The following is an 18,294-nucleotide window of genomic DNA, read 5'->3' on the forward strand; positions in this document are numbered from 1 at the left end:
AAATTAGCCTTATTTCGGTACTATATAAGCAGGCCCGTAGCCAGCCCCAAAATGTACGGGGGGGCCGGCGGAAGTTAGGGGGGGCGATCCAACCTTATGATAGTTCATCACCATATCATAGTTCTTTTGCAAGCCTACTCGAAAACTTTTAGGGGGCTAGCAAAAATTTAGGGGGGCCGGCCTCCCCTAGACCCCTCCTGGATACGGGCCTGTATATAAGTGTTACCCACAATGACATTACTTTAGCCCTATTAGGCGAAAGTTACAGATATTGTGTGGAAATTAATAAATGAAAAATTCCAATCCACAAGGCCTAAACAGAAAATTGATTTAATTTTCGGATATTATTTTCGTTTTTATTTTGAAGCTTAGTTGCAAATAAACATTCTGCATTCCTGTCTTTAGGAACTATGTAAACAATAACATGTCGATGCGAGTGTCACCTATTGTGTTAATATGAAAACAATAATATATCGATCTGTCATACTATAAAATTGTTAGTATAAATAATATGATGTGGGAAAAAAAATTATTCTTACCTTGCTTCCCATTGCGGGTACTGTCGAAGTGTGGACAGAATCGGAAAGTGCCACTACAACTGGCGAACTTTGAACCGGCACTGTCACTGTATATACTCGCTGTTGTTGAGGCGGACAGGAAGTGAAAGGGAAAAGGAGGCGCATTGTTTTTTGGCGGGAACGGGGGAAAAGAGGGAGAGAGCCAGAGAGAAAGAGAGAGAGAGAGAGACGATAGAATAAGTTAAACAGTGAGGTCACAAGGGGGGGGGGTATTTTCGTTGGATGGACACAAGGGAGAAATTTTAAGAAAAAGTTTCTAAGATTCTCTGATAAAAGGTACTGTACATTCGTTGATTTCTTGATTCTGAAAAGTCCTTACACTGATGCTGCACCGCACGCACAAATATAAAAAGTTCTTTGACTGACTGTATCGACTCTCTTCTTTTTTCTTTCCATCATATGTAATGTAACATAACGTAAACCAACCTTGAGTTAGTTTTTCTCCCCGAGATTTCAACTATTGCTTTTTTTCTCCATTTCCCATATATATATCTTTTTTATTTCTTTCTCTCTACAATTTTACCCTTGAAGTTTGTGTGTGTGCAGGCACAGAGAAAAAGTATGTTGACCGCCAATGTAGCAAGAAGGAGATTTTAAGGGACGCGCTTGAGTGGCTGGCAAAAAGAAACTACCGGTGCATGTAGTAATATCTATCTACCATACACACAGACACGACATTATAAAACTTCAACACAGACTGAATTCTCCTCTCCAACTCTGCTTTACGAGAGTAGGAAGCTGTGTTGAATGTTACTTTCAGAGAGGACACAAAATGTAATCAACTCTTCTTTCCTTTATCTTGAATGAAACTCAATACACGTTCCTCTTTGTCAATGGAAGCTTCAAGCAGAGTGAATAACAATTAAGCTTTCTTCATTAATATTCCAGTCTTTTGAATAGGCAATACAAAGACTGGGACATGGTTAATTGCTTCCCTTATTTTTACACTTTTGGGAATTACACTTCCATATGTTTCAGAGGTGTGACCACAAAGGGGATGGGGACAAGAATAAGATCCATCTCTATTACGTTTTCACTAGCAGAATGCCCGTTCTTCGCACGGGCAGAATACATTTCATTTTACGGCATCGGATGTCACTGTTAGTCTGAGTGAACCCGAAAACTATGGATTCGATTCTAATATCGGTTATTGTCGATCATTTATATATATATATATATATATATATATATATATATATATATATATATATATATATATATATATATATATAAATATAAAGAATATATATAAAGAATGCCAATATATATAAAGAATGGAAAAAATTAGTTGGATCGAGCGGAAAACGAATGAGAGAGTGTTAGAAATGGTGGGTGAGAAAAGAACACTTTTAGATATTATTAGGAAGAGGAAGAGAAACTGGTTGGGACATTGCCTAAGAAGAGATTGTATCATGAGGGACGTCCTAGAGGGTATGGTGGCGGGAAAGAGAGGGAGGGGGCGAAAGAAACTGCAATTATTGGATGATATTAAAACAGAAAGATCATACGCGAAGACGAAAAGGTTAGCGGAGGACCGTGGAGCATGGAAGCTTCTCAGCTGCAGCAAGTGACCTGCCAATAAAGGCAGAATACCTATGATGATATATATATATATATATATATATATATATATATATATATATATATATATATATATATATATATATATATATATCCCCTCTCCCTCACCCAAGTTGGGGGGGGGGGCTGAATTTGAATTTAAAACGGCACTAAAAGTATCACTGTTCTTCTCAGCGAACCCGAAAACTATGGAATCGATACTAATATCGGTCATTTTCGATCATTTTTAAATATCCTCCTCCACTCTCCCTCCCCTGAATTGCTTCGTTAATGTCAAATAGCAAAAACCATCCCTGGCTAGAACCTCATCTATGTTTTTATATCTGGTAGATGCAGGTAAATACGTCATGTTAAGACTCTTGGATTTTTTATAGCCTTAATTTTCATGAAACATAAAGAACAAGACATGTACGTTCCAGAGTATCCTTTTCCGCGTGTAGAAAAAATGTGGCTATGATGCGACTCACTTCTATATAAGGTAAAAGAAAAGAAGTGTTAGAAAGTGGCGTATTTACCAACACGTGCAGGTAATTACGCCAAGTCTAGAATATTACTAGAAACCTGTAATAAATCTTGCTACTTACATCGTCTGTGTTATACAAACTCAAATATTACTACACACTACACAACATGGCTGAAGCAAAAAATAGAATAACCAAAATGCAAGATGAAGATAAAAAAAGATAAAATGTAAAAACGAGAATATCCAAAGTTGAAATGAAGTTCCAATCTGAAAAGTTTTAGTCCATAAGAAGATAAACAAACAGTGTCACTGTATTGTGACTTGAAAAAAGCTACACCGCTATTACATGGAGCATATGGGACAAATGAAAACATCTTTGTCTTCTGCAATCAGACCTGCAAAAGTCCTGGCGTATTTCGTTGCAACTTGCTTGGTATTGATTTAGTAGCCATGGAATCACAAATACTGAAATTACACTTACAAAACAAAGTGTTCCTAGACGGACACGAAATAAGGCGTACATTGCTGTAAACAATCGGGAGTGTTCTGAGTTAGCACGGTATTAATAATGAATCCTTACCTGTATTGAAATAATAACGTCCTTCCACGGAACTTTCCCAAAGCAAACAAACTGCACGGCGTGGCGGTCTCTGTGCTGTTTCCTGGAGTATTCGTCAAATCGAACTTGCTCAAGACCGTGGCACATATTGGAGGAGCATCCTAGTGGATTCCGTCGGAAACGTCCCAACACTGAACACTTGGCGTATTTAGCTGCACTGGCGTATATACCTGCAGCTACCTTATATGCAGGCTACGGACGTTTAATATTTAACAGAATATGGAGAATTTTTATAACAAAATTTGGAATATAAATTTTGGTTCCTAAATTTGTGATTTTAATTTCACACACTGTCAAGTGTCATCTTTCCATTAGGTACCGGTACTATATTGCAAATAATAATAATATATTATTATAGAATGAAAAGAAATTTCTTATTTTACGTCTCTCGTTTACGTCCTATATGCTAAAAAGAGAAGATGATTCGTGAAAACGCACGATTATAAAATAATTGGTAGAATGAGAATGTGGGTTGAAACTGGAGAACCTCGAAAAAACCCACAAATACAATTTTGCACACTACAAACTTTCATGGCCTGGGATTGAATCCGTGACAATTCATTTCAGAGTTGCGTTCTGTACCACCGATGCCTCAATAATAATAATAATAATAATAATAATAATAATAATAATAATAATAATAATAATAATAATAATAATAATAATAATAATAATAATAATAATATGTACAAGGATTATCCGGAAAGTAATGTCACCAACTCTGCAAGTATGTAAACAAAACATTTATTTACATAATAATAATAATAATAATAATAATAATAATTACATTAAAATTCTTCAAAGTATTGTCCTCCTGCATTGAACCTAGGTTTACGAAATCGCCTCTCCTTCACTTCTGAGAACTCGGAGAGAACTGAGCAAGCACTGACTCGGTAATTAACTTACACTACCATTGATCCTGGTGGATACAGCGCGCTGCATCGTACAGTTGTTTCACAATAAAATGTATGAGATCACTTTCCTGAAAGACCTTGTATGTATATATTGTGAGCTATTAATGCATGCATATTCTGAAAAAAGAAAGTTTATTTCCCCATCCCTGTGAAAAAGTTCTGGGTCCCTGCTACGAAGTGTTACTGGCTACACCATCGCCTGCTCCTTTGTTTAAATAAAATGTAATCTTTCAGTTTTATACGCCAAGCTTATACTTTTTTTCTTTTCTTTCTTTCTTTTCTTCACCTTCTTCTTCTTTTTTAGGTTAAAGGGGTCAAATGTGAAAAGCCTCCATGCCAATAACTGATAGAACAGTACATTCATCCTCAATGAGCACTCCCATGATGAAATCCCCGAAGAATTTTATAGTGTACATTAGCTTATCGTGCAGTGGTAACAGCACTGAGCCCGCTGCTCCGTATTTTAAGAAAGTCCTTGCCATTACATTTTCTGTCTGCCTGGATTGGTTGGTTGATATTTATTTTCAAGACGCTTATACATAGTGATTTGGTTGAACAATTCTTCATTCACAAAAGTATTAATGAAAATAACCAGGCGACGTCAAATCACGGGAATCTGTTGGCCAATATTCTCTTCGTTTCGAGCTTCTTCTATGAAGTTCAATGCTGACCTATACTCGGCGGTTGACTACCTCTAAACTTTTCTAGGAATTGCTGTTGACATCGACTCTGTTTGCCAGTAGCTCCCAAGAACCTGGCTGTCAATGTCCTTCCAAAATGTCCTAGTTCTCGAGAAAGGACTGAATTTTGGTTATTGAGGAGAGTGATGATAGGATGTCGATCTGTTCTGCTGGAAAAATTCCATAGAGAGTTCCTCGCTGTCCAACCGATTTATAAAGATATCCATATTAACAAGTCTTGTGATGGCTGTATTACGAAGATGGCGCTAATTATGAGCTATGTGTGATGACATCCCACACCAAATACTAATATTTTCGGAATGAAAGGTTCCTCACACATCACATTGCGACATTCACTCGTTCAAATATGGAAATTTTGATCCTGAATTAACGTATCCCAACAGGTGAAACTACGCCTCCTTCGAGAATCAATTGTCGTCCCGAATGCCTGGATTTTCCTGAAGTGTCTGAAACCGTCAATATTTAGTCACTTCCTCTGATTTTTTTACAACCTCAGATATGCTAGACTAATAAAGTTTTCTTGGTTTCGATTTTCTTCTTCGAAGTTCAATGCTGAACTTACTTTGGTGAATATTGTTTGCAAATTTCTCTAGGAATTGCTATTGACACCAGCTCTGTTTTTCGGTAAATATGAACATTAAATAGTTGTTTCTCCAAAGTATACTTATAGGCTCTTCAATAGTATCATTTACGCATACATGCACAACACTTACGAACAACAAGAGTGTTATGTACAGATCCTCAGCGAAACAGAAACAAAAATTAGACAAGAAGCGAGTTTTGGTTGGTTGGCTGGCTGGATTGGAATTTAGCGTCCATTCCAGCACCGAAACTGTGTGAGACGTGAACCTGCAACTTAAGATGAATGTGTAAGTAGTACATGACTCCGAACTGGAAATTTGAATCCAGATGTCTTGGACAGATGACACGAACGGTAACAAAATAGCTAAGAGATGGCTTTCAGGAGAAGTTAATCAGGCAGGAGACTGATTGGTGGACCACTTTGATGCAAGATCCTCATTAGTTTTAAAATTGTTAATGAATTGTCGGGATCGTATACCCCTATACTACCATAATTTTGAGAGAGGTGTACAGAGGATATTGCAAAGGAAGTAGATAATCTTAAAAAAGTAAATATTCAAAGTAAATAAGGTAGTACTTTGAATTGCTATCCAAGAACCATGCTATTATATTTAAGACTGCTTAATAAGATCATAACTCATCACTGCAATGGAACAATATGAAATGAAATGAAATCTTTCGGTTTAACGTCAGACAATTATCCCTGTTAGACTAAGGCAGACGATGATTAAAACAAGTGAATAATGATGGAAAAATTGGTGGAATGAGAAAGTGGGAGTACCCAGAGAAAACCCACAGCGCACGATGTTATCTACTACAAACTTACTTGGCCGGGATCGAACCAGGGACCCCAAGCACTAGAGGTAAGAGCTCTACCTCTGAGCCACAGTGTCCCTCTGCAATGAAAAAATAATTCACTAACGTAATTGTAAGATCAATGAAGTGTAACATAAAAAAAATACAATTGATATTACTAATATGGTTTAATTATTGTTCATTTTAAAAGCCAACCCATTTCTCGTATCGTCCCTTCACCATACTTTAATAACGATGACATGAATGACAATTTAACAATCATTAGTTCTAATTTCCCTGGCAATATTACATATACTAATTTAAGTAAAGGAAGTATAAGTTTCTTCGATGGGAACACATGGGTAAAACGATGTAATCTTGCTTGTGTTTGGAAATACGTTTATCGGAAGTTTCGTATATTATCATTTTTCTGCAGTAGAGAGCCTGTATTGAGTTCATTCAAGATAAGAAAGAAGATGAAAATGGTCCGTTTTGTTTCCCCCAGGGCGGAAAATCCTTAGATATAGATAAAACAAATGGAGGGTTCCGCTTTGGAACTCGAAATCCGCCTAGTATAGCGCTATCAATGTAGCAGTTGTTTCAACGTACATTGCTGCTAATTACTAGGAACGAAATATTAGGTTATTATGAAATAAATATACCATAATATGTGTTTGGTAATATGTATTACGCGCAGAATAAGCGTAATTTATATATATTTTTAAATCTACATATTAAAATGCTACGTTTATATGTTTGTGGTCAGTTCCTTTCGATAGTGAGCTCTTGCAAACCACAAGCTCAAAAAACGTGTCATTTTCGTTTTTCGATTCCAAATTTTTTGTAGGTTTGTCAGTTCTCATTCATTATCTATTCAACGTTTTAGATATTATTTTGAACCCACAACACTAACTTTATCGTTAGGGCACTATAAAAGATGATATCCTTGTGTTAGGCAACCAGTAGAAGAATTGTATATAGCGGGTTGACGGACATTGCAGGCGATTTGCTTTAATCTGAATAGTAAAACCTATTTAGTGAAGTAGAATAGTGCTAAAATATTTCATGATTGGCTACAAGCGGGAATTTTTTCAGGATAAAACTACAATTATAGGAAGTGTGAAAAACACCAAAACACAAGCTGGTAGTGTTGTCGAATGGCCACAGTGACGTCACAAACATGGCCGACAATCTGAAACTTTAAATCATCATAACTCTGGAACCATTAATCCTACAGACTTGATTCATGCACCGTTAGAACTGGAATCACAAGCTCTACAAGTATTTAATTCAAAGTCATATTCGTAAAATAATATCTTCATGGAAAAATTTGAAAATTTTTATTTATTGCATCCATTTTAGTTCATAGTTTTGCATTTCAATGTACAACGGGCTCACATTGAAGGAAACACTAATTACGTTTATTATAGCTTATAAAATAAGCTTTCTAACAAGACCAAATAGGTTATTAGACTTTATTACTTCCTGACATATTCAATTTTAGAACATATTTGACGTAAAAATAAGGTAAAAGCCCTGAATGTGCCGAAATTTCAAATATTTCAAATGTGCATAATGCAGACGCTATTGATCCGACGTATTTGATCCATGCACAATTGGATCCAGAATCACAAACGCTATAAATCATTATACCAGGATCATATTCGTAAAATAATATCTTCATGGAAAAATTTGAGTATTTTTATTTTTTGCATCCATTTTAGTTCTCATTTTTCATTACAATACACAACGGACTCACAAACCAGAATATTTCAGAAATCTTGAATTGCAAGCACTTCAAAAAACTTGTAGGTTATGTTGGAGATGCGATTCGTAATGCTTGTTCTTTTAATTCTATGAGTGATGGCATGTGTTTGGCTCGAGCTCAGAATGTCCTTCGTGGTCATATGTTTAACAAGTTCCAAATTTGACGGTTTCTTTACCAACCAGTTCACTCCTGCCACATCAGTGCTAACCGTAGTGCTGTCCTTTGTGCAGCCAAAAGTAGCTGCCTTGTCAATAATACAGTTGATTTGATTTAACAGCATTAAACACAAACGGAAACCTTACAAAATCTCAGCATCACCCTATAAAACGAGAATACCATGCCCTTTGTACATAGATCTTATGCTCCATGTCAGAACTAGAAAACGTGACATTATAGAATTGCTTTCTAAACACAGAATTTGCGCTTCCTACGACAGAGTGCAACAGGTGATCTGCAATAGTAACTAATAGTTTGTGTGAATTATTTAAAATATTAAGTTGTGTGTCCTCCAACCTCCTCACGGATGTCTTCACCACTGCTACTATAGATAATGTTGACCACAACCCTTCATCTTCAACAGCAACAGATAGTTTCCACGGTACCAGCTTTTAAATTATTCAACATCTTTCCGTGTTACATTCTAACCTACAATCCTCATACTACAGATTTCCCAGTATTAGTGCAGAAAAGATGGACAGGAAAATAAAGAAAAGACTTTACAGACTCATACACCACAGTTTCTGCAGTTTCTACTGTCATATGGGATCCACATATGTCAGCAGTTAACCCTATTTATCCAGTTTCTTCGAGTCCTATAAATGCAGCAAAAGACTGGCTTGATTCTGTGTACACTGCAATTACAAGTGAAACCGAATCCTCAGATGAGACGATATTATGGGTAGCCTACCACTCCAAAGGATGTGCCAAAATCACAACTCACATTATTACCTTTACTAGAGGAAGCCGTTCATTGTCCTGCGATGGTTCGACATGCCATGGATATTGTTTCATTAGTAGTTTCACATCATAACCCTCGCCAGACACCAGTTTTACAGGTGATCAACCAGTGTATGTCCTTATGAAACAAGTGCAATGGAAATATCCAGAGAAGTATGGAGAAGACAAAATTTTGGTAATGATGGGAAGACTTCATATTAAAATGGCTATTATGAGTACGATTGGGACTTGGTTATGAGGATCGGAACGGGATCAGATATTAGTCAAGGCTGATGTCACCACATCAGGGAGGACCGAATCTCTCCTGCAAGCCTCACATGTTAAAAGAACTAGATATGCTCATCAAATGTCATCAGCTATTCTTCGGCAAGAAGTGTATAGTAGTTACTGTGAAGCCTCTAGTGATCAAGATATTGCAATTAATGAATGGCGTAACAACAGAATAGGCGAATCGTCACAGCTCGTCTTTTCAAATACAACACTAGAACTTGACATTTTGTTGCTTCAGCTTGTGAAGGGTGTATGGCTGGCAAATTTCGGTTTATTCTTTGACACTTTTCTTCAGGTTTGTCCGTGATTCTTTGCCTGTGCCCATGTTCACTATGCCAGGTAGATTCCAGTATTCATACAGAATCTTCTTGAATTGCCATCTAGACATCTCCAAATGTACTCCGAGTTTCAAAGAAACCATTTCTGAAGTAGAAAAAATGAGAGGGCGTTTTCACATATCGCAGTGATCATCTACATGAGCAAAATAAAATCGTGAAAACCGATGGTGGTGCTGTAGATATGTTAGGTAAACCTTCTTCCCTTTTGAAATGGTTGGTGGCCGGCCCAAAAATCGCAAGTATTATTTATGACTAAGAACAGGAGGCTGGTTTAATTGCTAAGACGAGTGTGGATACAGAACACAGAGAACACATACACGTGTTAGATTTGCGGTACCGAAAACACTTGTCAGATGTACTGAAGCAATTTTCTGAACAAGAAAACCCGTTTGAGGAAGTCTTGTGACAGCTTTACCAAAGTAATTATGTCAAGTGAAGCAGAAGGTCTGTTCGTCAGGCAGCAGTAGTGGGTAAATAGCTGTATGATGCTCAACAAATCCATACATGGTGTCCTAAAGCGAAACAATCTGCATCTCTTCAAGTTGAAATGAAGCCCTATTTTTTTCAAATAAAAGAAAAAAGTATCTTTTCTGGGCCATGATTCGAACACTCTTTGCAAGCTCTATGTTGCCTGTCAGCAGTGTGATGGTGACAGACGCCTTCTTCGCACACGAGAATCATGCCTATCCACCATCCATATATGAGTTTGGACGATTAAGAAAACCATCCAGCAAATCAGATATAATTGAATGCATGAAGAAGAAAGCATCTCCAACCTACACCCTCACTGATGACCTGCTCAAGGCAACTGCAGTAATGCTTGATGCAGCAGTCTTAGTACACATGCTGCCACCAGTCATAAAAAACATTTGTTGATTATGCTTCTGGAGTATTTGTCTCGTATATTCAGCAACCATTAAGACATGTGTCAAGGCTAGATCCTGTGTTTGATAGGTATTTCATAAACAGCCTGGAAGCGTGTGCTCGTGAGATAAGTGGCTCGGGTCAACGACTGGCGTACCAAAAACAATTCAATAGTTTTTTATCAGTAGATGAAAACAAAGAACAGTTATTTCATTTACTGGCTGATTGTGTAGTGCAGATACAACCTCATGAAAATATCATCATACGTACATACGATGATATGGTAAAAAAGTTCTTCAAATGTTCTGCATAGAAGCAGAATATCACCAACCACCCATGAAGAAGCAGACACCAGACTTTTGCTTCAGGCGAAAGATGCTGCTGCTGTCCATACTCATATTGTGATAGTGACGGTAGATTCTGACGTGGTAATGTTAACAGTCTTTACATATGACTTCATATCAAATTTGGAAGAATTGTGGATTGAGTTTGGAATTGGAAAGAAAAAAAAACTACATTCCAGTCCATGCTATAGCCCACTGCATGTCATCAGATATCCATAAAGGTTTACCATTCTTCCATGCTTTTACAGAGTGTGATATTGTGTCTGCATTTGTAGGCATTGGTAAAACGATAGAATGGAAAACATGGGAGAAATTTCCGGAAGTAGCTGAAGCATTCCCCAGGCTATCAGATGATGACAGTTCCAATGAAGATCATGATTTTCAGCTCATTCAGCGGTTCACGATTCTAATGTATGATAAAACCAGTACCTGTGGAAAAGTTAACGATTTGCTACGAGTGTTGTTTACGAAGACAAGAATGTCAGTAGAGCATATTCCACCAACCAAAGCTGCTCTGATTCTGCACACAAAAAGAGCAGCTTTACAGGCTAATATATGGAGATAGTGGAAAGTCTGCAACTCTAAATTAAAAGATTCTGTTTAGTATGCTGGATAGAAGGCGATTTCTGGATACCATCCCTTATGGTCTACTGTTCCTGGAGCATCACACTCCTGTCAAGAACTCATATCGTGCGGTTGTAAGAAACAGTGTTCATGAAATTGCAAGTGTATAAAGCATTCTCTCCTTTGTACAACCTTATGTGCATGCGATGCTCAGTGCTCTGGGAATAAATTATGTTCTTTAATAAAGTATGATTATAGGTATTACAGGGGAACAAAGCATTCTGCAGATGTTTGTCCTTGACTAGTGTACTTGCTAAAAGCAAGGTGATATCACTTCTACTTTTTAAAATTATTTACATGTAAAAAAGTAAGAAAACTGCTAGCGTAATGTAACAAAACTGTAATTTCAGAACCACAGATTGTTCCACGTCTATCATAAGCGTTAAAGTAATCACTGTTTAGCATAAAAATGAGAGGTGCTGAACTGCTGAAATCAAGATATGCAAATGTTGCACAGAAAATGTTTTGTTAAAGAACTGGGCTAAATATTTGTTCAATCTTATTTTCTGTTCATAATTTTCTTGTTCTGAAGTTTTTTTTTTTTTTTTTAATTGTTTGTAATTGAAGATTTCTGAGATATTCTGATTTGTAAGTCCGTTGTGTGTTGAAATGCAAAAATGTGACCTAAAATGGATGCAAAAAATGGAAGTATTCAAATTTCACTATGAAGATATAATTTTACTAATATGACTGGTATAATTATTTGTAGAGCTTGTGATTCCGGACCCAACAGTGCATGAATCAAGTATGATCAATAGGGTCTGCATTATGCACATTTGAAATATTTAAAATTTCTGTACATTCAGGGCTTTTACCTTATTTTTGCTTCAAATATGTTCTAACAATTGAATAAGTCAGGAAGTAATAGTCTAATAAAATATTTGGTCTTGTTAGAAAAACTAAAGCTATAATAAATATAATTAGTGTTTCCATCAATGTGAGCCCATTGTGTATAGAAATGCAAAAATATGAACTAAAATGGATGCAAAAATGAAAATATTCAAATTTCTCCATGAAGATATGATTTTACGAATATGACTTTGATATAATGATTTACAGAGCTTGTGATTCCGGTTCTAACGGTGTATGAATGAAGTCCGTAGGATCAATGGTTCCTGAGTTATGACAATTTAAAGTTTCAGATGGTCAACCATGTTTGTGACGTCATTGTGGCCATACGACGTCACTACCAGCTTATGTCCCGGTGTTTTTCACACTTCCTATAAATGTACTTTTATCCTGAAAAATTTCCCGCTTGTAGCCAGTCATGAAATATTTTCAGATTATTTGGTTCATTTCTACTGCAGTAATTTTATACTGGCAACTTCAAGGGCCTGCAGAGGGAGGCGTGATCTGATATGGATTTTTGAGAAAAAAATATTTCTATCACTGTTCCAAGTTTACCACAAACTCACTCAATATCTATGTATCAAAATACTATAAAATACCATTATATGTTTGTCTATAGCAATTCACTCTCTTTCTCTGTGAATCTCCCGTCCTTTGCTTGTGTCTGTAAAGACCCAAAAGAGGCATGTGCAGATATAGTGAGAAAGTGGGAAGGAGATTTATGCTCATATTAGAATGGTGCGCTGTATAGATATTATGTTCACCTAGTATATAGAGAAAAATTATAGTTGTTCGCTCCCTTCCTCTGTATATATATATATATATATATATATATATATATATATATATATATATATATATATATATATATATATATAGAGAGAGAGAGAGAGAGAGATTAGGATAGAATGTGTAATGGGTGGTAATATGGAAATGATACAATGGGTGGTAATAAGAAACAGTGGTGCCCACCCCCCTCATGTCCATGACGCACCCCCTCTTAACTGTCTATCCGTAGGTGTTCTTCCATGAAAAAAAAAATATTTTCGATTAATTTTACACCCCCTCAAACATATTTATATAGATTTTTAACCCCCCCAAATATTTCAATGACGCAGTTTGCGTCATAGCCCCCCCCTTGTGGGCACCCCTGATAAGAAAAGAGTTATTAAGAATATACTGGTTAGCTTAGATGAATCATAGAGTTACAAATCACTATGTTTTTAGAAGTATAAGATCTGCAAGGATGAACGATACATGAAAAGATACATATACTCACCAAGTTCAGATGGCACTACGTGGCTCGGGCTCACACTATACATATCAGAACTGTGAAGGCAGATTACAGAATGACAGTAATGTAAGTGAAGAGTTTTTATGTGTATCTTGGAGACCGCCAGGTATCTACATCTCACGCCATGTGAATTCTTTCTGTAGGTGTACGTGAAGAACGCAGTTTACCTACCCCTGCACTATCAACAACACTACAAAAACTGAAGATGCGCATCACTTCTGCTGTAACGAACATTGACGGGAATATGCTATTGAAAGTATGGAACGAACTGAAATACTGTTTGGATGTGTGCTGTGTGACCAACATAGTACTATGTACCCGATACTTTGATATTTTTTCATGTAATCGTATCAGCTATCTTCGTAGGCCTTATACTTTTATGCACAGTGTTTTGTAGCCAGGGCATTTATTTATGCTAACCTTGTATAAAAGGGTCCGCTTTTCAATGATTACTGAAATAGTGTAGAAAGAAAACATGGATGTACTCAGAAGTACGAGCACAGTTACATAATAAATAACATACCATTATATCAGAAAAAAAGAACTCATGGATTCAAATATTCATCATCGCAGCACTGTACATATACTGATGTAAAAGTACTTAGAATATCCTGTATGCGTCGTTAGATCCGATTCGAAAATAATGTGTCAGTAAAAAACATGTTGATCTTAGTTCGAGAGTCACAGTACAAGAGTGACCTTAGAGGGTACGTACTATCTGTAGATAACAAGTTGCAAATGGTCATAAACCAACAGGATGATTGTACTTGTATTTGCGAATCACAATCTGTGTCTACAATTCTAGGAAGACAACAGCGAACACTCATTAAGCAAGTAAATGATTTCGAGAGGGACCATATACTTGGATAGCTGGAGGCCAGATGATCATTCCGTTGAAGTGTCACTCTCGTGCGTTGTGACATATTAATGGCCCATCCGTGGTATATATGATGAAGAAAAGATGTACCCACAAAAGATATGTCCCTTGCACTTATGCGACGCACTGAGACTTCGTTCTCTCTAACTGACAAGATGTAATCATAGACATGGAGATTTTCCGTATGAGCGCAAGCTAAGTAAAAAAAAAAAAAAAAAAAAAAAAAAAAAAAAAAAAAAAAAAAAAAAAAAAAACCTTTTACGGTGGTGGGTCTACGTTCTCGCGTTCATCCGCTCGCATGATTATGCCTTACAACTGGTTCACGTCCGAAAATGTCTTCAACGAACTCGGGACAATTCGAGACTGGAATGACGATGTGAATGAAGAGCAGTAGTGTGAATTCACTGATTAAATTTATTTCTGACTGGGAAAAATTGAAAAATACGTGTAAATCCGTAGACGTGCACTTAAAGAATAAAATCCAATTTGTGTTTGCACTCGACATACAGGATCCACACCAGGCGTTCTGCTACGAGAGAAATTAGCTATGTATCCTGTTCGCGTCTCGTATCGACTTCGGAGAGTACGTCTAGCGCATGGCACATTTGCAACATCATCTATCATATTCTCCAAGTTTAAGTCGAAACTTTGCTTAATCTCATCATCCAGCGAGATAACGGGGGTTCCAATATCAACTGGACAACCCATCGAGTTCGATTGGATATTCGTGCTTAACTTCGATCAAAAATTCATTTCTCGCTATAATTTTACCGTTTATGCTCTATGAAGATCAATATAGAAACCGGAAGTATAGTAATGAATATCTAATACTCCCAGTTTCAGTAGAGAAATAAGTTTGGAGTGCAATATATACTTGGGATATCAAATCGTTCCCCCTCCCCCCAAAAAAACAACACTTCTCATTATCTATTACTGTTTTTCCTTCTTTGGTGATAAACGTTGAAACAGGAAATGATTGCTTTCTGCTACTTCGGTTTTGAATTGAAGTTTAAGCGTGGACATGAATCTATTCTTAGGAGACTGATTCGTTTCTAGAAAGCTTCTTCTAGCTATCTCTTATCCTGTTTACAGATAAACGGACGGAAGAATGGATGGACAGACAGGCAGACGGACATAGTTGCCCTATAAGACTTCCAATACTTACACTGAAAAAAAAATCCGTTATCCGGACAGCGGTATATTCTACAAACATACGGAATCCTTATGTTTACTACAGAAATCAGTATACGTTATCTACATGCTATACACGTACTGTCATTTCTCCTGCTTAGATGTTGCATCATGCCGTTGCAGGATGTCTGGCATCTAACAGTCTTCCGTATGCTATATATGTATACGTATGTTACATACATCAGCTATATGTTACGTACGTCCATCTGTATGTGAGATCCTGATCTCCTGTATTCAGTTTTTTTCTTTCGTACGGAAAGTACGTTTATTCGGAACACTTACAGCATGCAGGAAATACATATAAAATATACTTCTTCACTTATACATTTGCTGTTCGTTAAGTCCAAAACCTACAGAATTTACAAATGTAACCAACGTTTTTACGTACGCCACATCCGTCTTTCGTTTTCAGTGTATTCATAGCATAGTTTCAAAACCTAAAAAGTGAATGTAGTTGATCACCTAAGGGTTTGACTATATAGAAAGTTGCAATAGACAATGGTCGTAGGTAAAATAACGGATTTCTATAGCACGATTAGAATTTGAGAATTGTGAACAGAAATGTTGACTTTAACCCTTCATCAAAATAACTTCAAATTCATGTACTAAATAAAATCAACGAGAAACTTCTGTAATATTGCAAGAACTATACAAATCTTCTCATCAATGTTCCCAACTCGGCATCAACTTATTTGTTTCCAAATAGGACCTCGTCTAGTAATTATACATCTCTAAAACACATAAAAGTAAACAAAATAAATGTGCTTTAATGTACACTCATGTGCAAAATTATTGTCGCATGTCTATAAATATGTTGCTCTAGAAATATAATTTGCTAATGAATTCGCCCGGTATTTCTTATAACGTTAGTACGAGTGTAATCGGCAAAGACATATATGTGGTAAATTTCATGTCAAAAGAGCAGTAAATAAGAACAATAAAACTTTCGTGTCCAATTAGCAACATTTTGATTTACTCATTCTAATTTTCGTATTTATAATTATTTTCCTATGAAATTTACTACAAATATACATTTCCCGATTATGCACATAGTATTAGTATTCAAAGCATCCTGCAAAATCATTATTAAATTATATTCTTACAAGAAGACAGTTATAGATATGCAACAGTCATTTTGGACATGAGTGTACTTAAAGCAATATCGGAATTTAAGAAAGAAACACAAAGACAAATCCTTCAAATGATCGAAATTAATTGCATCTACAATCGATATTAATCTTTGTTCGCAAACATGTAACTTGCCAGGGAATAAATTTATCTTTCAGTAAGTTGTGCAAGTAATCAATTTTAAAACTAGTTAATTTTAACGTTTCAAAAATATGCTACGTATACCAGGAATATAACACTAAATACGTCAATTTATTTAAACTTTCAATCATTATTGGGATTAACTCTTCAAAAATCTAGTTATGCCATAACTGTGTTATTTAATGTCATTAGCAACTATGGCCATCTATAATTGAGCAAAATAATCTGCATTCAAAGAATGTACAGAGTCCACGTTTCGGATGTTCTAAATTAGTTTTGCATTTAGAGATCATTCCTTGTAATTAGTACTTTCTAAATCAAAAAAAGAAAAAAGAAAAGAAAGTGTAGTGTTGTTTGTACTTGGACAGTGTTTTTTTTAGATTTTTCTCTTTTTTTTTTTAAGAATAAGGTGAAAAAGTGAAGCTGGTGATAACTAAATTTCCAACCGACTTCTAAAAAGGAGATTCTCAATTCGGAGGTAAATGCCATTAGGATCTGTTTGTAGTCTTTGCAGTTAGTAAAACACTTCAACGCCCAACAGTATTTACACTAGGAAGTGATCTTTTTCGAAAAATCTGTTTTTCCATTTTCGGATATTTCATTTTTCGGTTTTTGGTTTCTCGATTCCTGTTTTACAAAAAAATTCGTTTTTTTATTTTTCAAAATTTTTTTCGAAAAATTTGTTTTTCCATTTTTCGAAAAAAATTCTCGTTTATCACTTTTCGTTTTCGAAAAATTCATATCTCGATTAGATATTTATTTTACGAAAATCTGTGATCATCCCTAGTTAATATCGTAATTCTCTGCATCTACAATTCCGTAACACTTCAATAGTTTAAAAAAAATGTTCAAGCATATTTCATAATCTGACCTATTCTGTAGGAAGTTAGTCAGTCTTCTATCTTTAGTTCAGGTACCTATATAAAGTACCGGGATAATGAAAAAATGTGAGCTCCTCCTTGGCTAAGCGGTTATCGCACGCACCATTGGCGTGGGAGACCCGGATTCGGTTCCCGGCGGGTGCTCAGGTGATTCGGAGTCCACTTTAATCAGTAGGTCCCGTTTCATATAGCCTTGCTGCTGAAAGGGAGGTTAAACTCAAAATCAACTTAACCCAATGAAAAAGTAGACAAAGAAATTTCCAACTTGTAAAGAAGCGCCAGATAACAGAATATTCTTTTCTAAAACGCTGAAAAGCAGAAAATAATGAAAATGGTGCTTTAAAAGCAGAAAATAATGAAAAAAGCTCTTAAAAGCACAAAATAATGAAAAGAACTCTTAAAAGGAAGAAAATAATAAAAAGAGCTTATAGAAAGCAGAAAATAATAAAAAGAGCGCTTCAAAAGCAGAAAATATTAAAATGAGCTCTTAAAAAGCAGAAAATTATGTGTCTATACTCACAAGGTTAATTTATTT

At 36.0% G+C, this 18,294-nt stretch overlaps 1 protein-coding gene across 1 annotated transcript in view; it reads right to left on the reverse strand.

The window, feature by feature from the left end:
* Positions 1–1,263, reverse strand: part of LOC145667825 (endothelin-converting enzyme 2-like) — a 249,678-nt gene extending 248,415 nt beyond the window's left edge. Inside the window, exon 1 of the mRNA XM_081735257.1 lies at positions 540–1,263. Coding sequence (XP_081591383.1) covers positions 540–683 — 144 coding nt within the window. The 5' untranslated portion in view covers positions 684–1,263. The remainder of the gene's footprint in view (positions 1–539) is intronic.
* Between the last annotated feature and the right edge of the window lie 17,031 nt (positions 1,264–18,294).

This window comes from Thermobia domestica, chromosome 13, assembly GCF_964235325.1.
Source record: "Thermobia domestica chromosome 13, izTheDome1.hap1.1, whole genome shotgun sequence".
Lineage (NCBI taxonomy): Eukaryota > Metazoa > Arthropoda > Insecta > Zygentoma > Lepismatidae > Thermobia > Thermobia domestica.